Here is an 8,032-nt window from a genome sequence, read left to right on the forward strand (position 1 = left end):
TATGGTGGCTGAAGGAAAGTGGACTTTGGGTGGTAAACACACAATAGAATATACAGATGTCAAATCATAATGTACATCTGAAAATTATATAATTGTATTAACCAATGTTACCCCAAGAAACTTAATAAAAAAAAATTTAAAAAAATGGGCAAGTCTACGGCCATGCCACTCTGAACAAGCCCGATCATGTCTAATCTCGGAAGCTAAGCAGGGTTAGGCCTCGTTAGTACTTGGGTGGGAGTCCACCTAGGAAGACCAGGTGCTATAGGTGTAAAAAAAAATAAAAAATAAGGGATTGTAAGCTGACAAGGTCCTTGCTATCTGTGAGGTCAACCAAGGGTTGCCTCGCCTATAAAAAAAAATGGACAAAGGACCTGAATAGGCAGTTCTCTAAAAAGAACATACGGATGGCCAATAGATATATGAAAAGATGCCCAACATCATTAATCTACAGAGAAATGCAAATTAAAACCACAATGAGATATCACTTCACATTTGTCGGAATGGCTATTATCAATGAATCGAAGAACAAGTGTTGGTGAGGATGTGCAGAAAAGGGAACTCTCGTGCATTGCTGATGGTATTGTAAATTGGTACAGCCACTAAGAAAAATAGTTTGGAGGGTCCTCAAAAAATTTAAAATAGAACTTCCTTTTGATCCAACAATTGCAGTTCTGGGTATTTATCCACAGGAAACCAAAACTCTAATTCGAAAAGATATATGCACCCCTAAGTCCACTGCAGTGCTATTTCCAACAGCCAAGATATGAAAGCAACCTAAGTGTCTATGAATAGACAACTGGGTAAAGAAGATTCGGTACTTATATACAATGGAATATCACTCAGCCATAAAAAAATGAAATGTTACCATTTGCAACAACATGGATGGACCTAGAGGGCATTATGTTAAGTGAAATAAGTCAGACAGATAAAGAGAAATATCATATAATCTCATTTATATGTGGAATCTAAAGAACAAAATAAACAAACAAAATGAAAAGAAGCTCATAGATACAGAGAACAAACTGCTGATTGCCAGGTGGGAAGTGGGGTTAGGGGCTGGGTGAAAAAGATGGATGGATTAAGAAGTACAAATTGCTATTTACAAAGCAGTCACAGGGCTATAAAGTACAGCACAGGAAATACAGTCAATAATATTGTAATATAGTGGCAAGTGGCTAGTAGACTGATTGAGGGCATCATTTCATAAATTATACAACTGTGTAACCACTATGCTGTATGCCTGAAACTAATATAAAATAATATTGCATGTCAACTGTAATTGAAAACTAAAAGCTAAAAAAAAAGTGTCAAGAATAGAACAAGGATGTCCACTATACGACTTCTATTGGAGGTGGCAGGTTCTAGCCAGTGCAGTAATATAAGAAAAAGAGATTAAAGAAATAATGATATTGTGACTTTACTGAATTTATAGCAAATTATTAAAAATAATAAACAAAAAATTCATACCGGAATCTAAAACCAAACATCTTCCTGTGTGAATGCTGTCTACTCTCTAAGCCTATAAAGATTCCCCTGAAGGCAGCAGTAATGTCAGACACCATCTGCGTACATAGCAGTCATCTCTTAAGACGACAGGAAGGCAGTAAAATGCTTACAGTGTTATTTCTTGCTCTCTGGGGTAAGTACAAAAGTAACCCGATATCAAAGAAAGGAATTCTGATTTTTGGACCAGAGAATCATTTTTGGATCAGACTCTATATGCTAGTGCATATAACTCAGCTCTTTCAAAGAGGAGCCTGTGTAAATCCTGCCCACCTGGGGTTAACAAAAATTTCACTTTCTTAAAAAATCATTCTTAGTCTACTTCGGTCTTTAGTGAATTCCTTCCTTGGAATGACTGCACTTTACTGTAGTAGGTAATAAGAACTTAAGCATAGATTTGATATCTCTTATTTTACCACAGAATTTTTATTTTATTTATCAAATTCTAATTTCCTAACTTATAAATAGTATATCTCAGCCCTGAATAGAGAGATCAATTCTTTAACTGTCACTTAACTTTAAAAAAAAAAATATTTTACTTCCTACAATAGATGTCTTCCATATATCCTGGGGCTTAATAGGATGCTTTGCTTTATCTTCCATGGTCTCTAATAAGTCAGGATCTAAACAGTGATTCAGAGATGCTCCAGCAACAGAACTGTAATATGCTCTCCCTCCATTATCTATAGACTGGAGCATGCATGGATGAATAAGAACAAATAGAGGCCAATAGTGATTAAAACAAAAGATAGATCATTTATATGGAATATTAATTTAACAGATATTTTATATGGATCATAAAAAACACTTTCTCCACCAGGCTACAGGAAAAATAATTTAAGAAAGAAAAGAAAGAATATATGAAACTTACCTTGCCTGTGAATCATGCCCCCATGCATAATTCTTGCAACAATACAATGATTTAACTCATTCATTTTTAAAGTGATTCCCTGTAAAAAGTTAAGTAAAAATAAAATTACTATGAGATGGCACTTGTTTTTATATTCGTTATTTGCTGTAGATAATTTTAATTACAAAAGTTAGGAAAACATTAAAGAAAATATGGAAAATAGAGGAGAAAACCATTCATTACTGCAGCATGCCATGACAAAATTATTTTTGGTATTGTGATTGCTATAATAATGCATATGCATTTACATAGTGCTTTTGAATCTTCTTTTTTAAATGATCTGTTTATTTAATTTTTTAAAGTAATATTTTTTATTTTTAATTATAGTTGGCATACAATATTATATTAGTTTCAGGTGATTAGACATCTATAAAATTCATAAAGTGATCACCCCAATAAACTAGTATGCTTTTGACACTGTACATAGTTATTACAATATTACTGACTATATTCCTTATGCTATACTTTTATATCTCCATGACTATTTTGTAACTACCAATTTGTACTTCCTAATCCCTCCCTACTTTTTCACTGAGCCTCTCAAACCCCCTCCCCATCTGGTAACCCTCAAAATGTTCTCTGTATCTATGAGTTTTTCTTTTTTTAAAATTTTGTTCTTTAGATTCCGCATGTACATGAAATCATGTGATATTTGTCTTTCTCTTCGCTCAGCACAATACCCTCTAGGTCCATCATGAAATATCTTTTTCCATCCTTTTACTTTCCATCTGTGTGTGTCTTTTAATCTGAAGTGAGTCTCTTGTAGGCAGCTTATGTAAGGGTCTTGTTTTTTTATCCATTCAGCCGCCCCATCTTTTGACTGGAGCATTTAATTCTTTTTCATTTGAAGTATTTGTTGATAGATACGTAGTTATTGCCATTCTTTATTCATATTTTTGATACACAGTTTTTTCTTCTTAAAGAAGTCCCTCCAACATTTCCTGTAATATCGGCTTGGTGGTACTGAACTTCAGTTTTTTCTCGTCTGGGAAGCTCTTTATCTGTCCTTCGATTCTAAATGATAGCTTTGCTGGTTGTAGGTCCTTGTTTTTCCTCACTTTGAGTATTTCCTGCCAATTCCTTCTGGCCTGCAAAGTTTCTGTCGAGAAATCTACTGACAGTCATATGAGAGCTCTCTTATAGGTAACTGACTGCTTTTCTGTTGCTGCTTTTAAGATTCTTTCTTTGTCTTTAAACTTTGGCATTTTAATTATGATGCGTCTTGGTGTGGGACTCTTTGGGTTTGGAACTCTGTGCTTCCTGGGTTTGTATGTCTATTTCCTTCAACAGGTTAGGGAAGCTTTGCATCCTTGTTTTTTCAAATAGGTTTTCAACTTCTTGCTCTTTCTCTTCTCCTTCTGGTAACCCTATGATGTGAATGTTGTTACACTTGATTTTGTCCCAGAGGCTCCTTCAGCTATCTTCATTTTTTGGATTCTTTTATTGTTGTTGTTTTGATTGGGTGTCCTACGCTACCCTATCCTCTATAGCAGTGATTTGATCCTCTGCTTCATACACTCTGTTGATTTAATCTAATGTACTCATCATCTCAGATATTGTATTCTACATTTCCGATTAGTTCCCTTTTATGTTTTCCATCTCCATTTTTATGTTATTCATCTCTTTGTTAAAGTTCTCACTGAATTCATCTACTCTTTCCCTAAGTTAATTGAGCATCCTTATAACCATTGTTTTGAACTCTGCATCTGGTATATTGCTTGTCTCCATTTTGTTGAGTTCTTTTTCTAGAGCTTTATTCTGTTCTTTCATGTGGGACATGCTTCTTTGTCTTCCCATTTTGGCTGCCTCGCTGTGTCTGTTTCTATGTATTAGGTAGGACTCCTAAGTCTCCTGGTCTTAACAGAGTGGCTTTATGTAGTAGGTGTCCTGGGGTGGATCCAGCTGCAGATCAAGTTTAGCAGCAGTCTGTGTACCTGTGGGGACACCTGGTAAGAGTCATCCAGAAATCCACAGGTGGATACCACCTGTGCTGGGCTTATAGGTGCCTCAAGAGTCCAAGTCAGAAACTGAAGCTGGCTGCTACTTGTGCGGGGCTTGAGGCTGTTCAGCAAGAGGTACAGGGCACGCCGAGTCCAGACACTGCTTCTTTGGGTTTTATGAGCCTTCAAGGGATTTTAGGAGTCTGCAACATTAACCAAGGAAGGCCATGCGTATGGAATAAACTCCTGGAAGCAGCTTAGGTGGGCCCGGAAGTTGGGAGAGGCGGAGTCTCAGGGAATCACCTGGGTGGAGTGAGCAGTATTATCCAGGTTGATGGCAACTCAGCTCTGGCGGTGCCTGCATCTGCAGGCTGGGAGTGGGGAGAGCTCAATAAAGGAGCAATGAATACTGCCAGTACTTCTGTCTGGGAGCAAGCCACTCCTCCAGCCCTTGCCCTGAAGCCTGACAACTCAGTGCCTCCTCATATGGCCCTGGTGCTCCTCGAGCAGCTATCCCAGCGCTGGAGCTCAGAGTGAGTGAGTCCCTCAGTGAGTAAGTCTGTGTGCAGGCCCACCGAGAGCAAAGTCTGAGACTCCTGCAGCCCTCTGTCTCATTCAGCCACAACTTCCGCTGGTTTTCACAGTCAGAGGTTGTGGGAACGTCTCTTCCTGGCACTGGAACCATGGGCTGGGGAGCCCAATGTGGGGCTGGGACCTCTTGCTCCTCAGGTTAGGGAGGGGACTCTGCAGCTAAGATAGCCCTCTCAATTCTTGATCACCACATATGGTTGTGGGATTAGGCCGTTTCATGTCTCCGCCCCTTCTGCTGGTTTGAGGTGACCTCTTATTTTTGTCCTTAGTTGTAGGGCTTCTGTTCAGCCAGACCTCAGATGACTCCCCGTGCCGGTTGCTCTGTAGTTTTGTTGTAATTTTGGTGTGGTCGCGAGAGGAGGCATGCACAGCCTCTACCTTCTAAGCCGTCTTTACCGGTCCTCTGAATCTTCTGATTATTTTCCATGTTGCTTTATTTTTCATATTGTTAATCATTTTAAAAAAAGATTTTATTGATCTATAATTGGCATACACTTATTTAATATGTACAATTTGATAATTATGATGATATATGTCTATAAGTATGAAACCACCACCATAATCAGGGTAGTGAATATATTCATCACTCCCCAAGGTTTCTTTATGCTTGCTAATAAATCTACTCTCATCCCTCCATGCCCTGCCCACCCCTCCATCCCAAAGCAAACACTTATATGCTTTTGCTGGCTATAGATTGGTTTGCACTTTCTATAAATGAACTCATACAGTATGTACTATTTTTTTGTTGCTTTTATTTCACTCACAATGTGAGATCCAACCATGTTGCATGTATCGATAGTTCATTTTTTTGTTCTTGCCATTCCACTGTATGGATATACCATTTTGTTTATCCATTCATCCACTGAATTGTTTCTAGTTTTTGGCTATTATTAATAAAACTGTATTCCTGGGTTAGTCTCCACTTGGTTATGACATATTCTTTATTTAAGATACCAATTTATTTAGAATTTTTGTATCTATATTCATAAATGTCTTCATCTGGTTTTGGTATCAGGGTAATGCTAGCATAATAATAATAATAATAATAATAATAATAATAATAATAATAATGATAGTAACAAAAAATAAATTGGGAAGAATTCCTTCATTTTCAATGTTTTAGGAAGTTTGTGTAGAATTGGTATTATTCCTTTATTATATGTTTGGTAGAGTTCACCAGTGAAGCAATCTTGGCCTAGAGTTTTCTTTGAGGGATGGTTTTTAACTGCAAATTCAATTTTTAAATAGTACAGGGTGACACAGTTTATTCCTTCTTAAGTGAGCTTCAGTACTTTCTGTCTTCTGAGGAATTTATCCATTTCATCTCAGTTGTTGAACTTGTTGGCATGAAGTTGTTTATTTTATTTCCTTATCCATTTACATCATAGAATTTGTAGTAATGTCACTTCTGTTATGCATGATATTGGTAACTAGTGGCTACTTCTTTTTTCCTGATCAGTCTGATCTTCTCAAAGAAAAAGTTTGCTTTATTGATTTTTCTCTATTGTTTTTCTGTTTTCTATTTCATTGATTTCCACTTTGATCTTTATTATTTATTTTCTTTTACTCATTTTGAGTTTAATTTGCTTTTTTTGGGGGTTTTAGTTTCTTAAGGTAGAAGCTGAGGTCATTGATTTAAGACATTTCTTCTTTTCTAATATATTTGTTTAGTGGTACACTTTTCTCCCTAGTACTAATTTAGTCCCATACCACAAATTCTGGTACATTGTCATTTCATTTTAATTAACTTCAAAATACCTTTTAATTTCTTCTTTGATCCATGGGTTATTTAGAATTGTGTTATTTAGTTTTCCAGTGCTTGGGGATTCTGTGAGAGATCTTTTGTTATTCATTTCTAATTTAATTCTACTGTGGTTTGATAATATACTTTGATATTAACATAGCCATTCAAGTGTACTTTTCATTAATGTCATCATGGTATATCTTTTCCTATCCTTTTACTTTGAAACTGTTGGTCTTTATGTATAAAGCATTTCTTGGCAGGCAATATATAATTGGGTCTTACTCCTCCTTACCTGCAGCCCACCACCGTCTGATAATCTCTGCTTTCAAATTGGGGGAATTTAAACTATTTACATTTATTATCATTATTGATACAGTCAGGTATAAATATATCTTTTTGCTATTTGTTCCATCTGTTATATGTTCCCATTTTCCTGCTTTCTGCCTTTTTTTGGATTTGTTAACTTACTTTTATTCTATTTTCTCTCTTGTTGTTTTATTAGCTATAATTCTGTTTTGCTGCATTAGTGGTTAATTTAGGGTTTATAGCATACATCTTTAACTTACCATTGTCTACCTTCAAGTGATATTAAACCATGTAACAAATAGTATAAGAACCTTATAACAGTATACTCCTGCTTCCTTCCTCCTGACCTTTGAGCTACTGTTGTTATACACTTTCTTTTATGTATGTTATAACCCCCAAACACATTGCTATTATTTTTGTTTAAGCTGCCAATTATCTTTTAAAGAGATTTAAATGATAAGGATGTCCTTTAACATTTCTTATACTGTAGGTCTACTGAATACATTTAGTTTTGGTATATCCGAAAATATTTTTAATTTACTTTTTTTTTTTGAAAGATATCTTTGCTGATTTTTGATTTGTAAGTTGAGAGGTTTTTTGGTTAACTTTCATTACTTTAAAGACATTGTTATTCTTAATTGTATTGTCTTTGATGAGAAATCTAATATCTTTATCTTTGTTCCCCTGTATGTAACATTTCTTTCTTGCTTTTTTCCTTCTTTCTTTCCTTCTTCCTTTTCCTTTCTTTCTTTCATTGTTCTGTTTTTTAAATTTATTTTTTATTTTTTTAATTATTTTTTTAAATTAAGTTTCTTTGGGTAACATTGGTTAATACAATTATATAATTTTCAGGTGTACATTATGATTTGACATCTGTATATTCTATTGTGTGTTTACCACCCAAAGTCCAGTTTCCTTCAGCTACCACATATCTGATCTCCTTTACACACTTCATCTTCCCCCTAACCTCCTATATTTGACCCTTTTTACCCTGTCTACCTCCCCCCGCTCCTTTTCCACCCCCTACCCTCTGGT

General features: G+C 35.7%; 1 protein-coding gene and 1 pseudogene across 1 annotated transcript in view; one reads left to right on the forward strand and one right to left on the reverse strand.

The window, feature by feature from the left end:
- The window catches only part of CASK (calcium/calmodulin dependent serine protein kinase), a 391,044-nt gene that overhangs the window by 59,263 nt on the left and 323,749 nt on the right, over window positions 1-8,032 (reverse strand). The window contains exon 14 of the mRNA XM_039883006.1: window positions 2,378-2,456. Within this exon, the coding sequence (XP_039738940.1) occupies window positions 2,378-2,456 (79 nt within the window). The remainder of the gene's footprint in view (window positions 1-2,377; window positions 2,457-8,032) is intronic.
- On the forward strand, window positions 153-271 carry LOC120581368 (uncharacterized; annotated as a pseudogene).

This window comes from Pteropus medius, unplaced genomic scaffold (genome assembly GCF_902729225.1).
Source record: "Pteropus medius unplaced genomic scaffold, Ma_sr-lr_union100, whole genome shotgun sequence".
Classification (NCBI taxonomy): Eukaryota; Metazoa; Chordata; class Mammalia; order Chiroptera; family Pteropodidae; genus Pteropus; species Pteropus medius.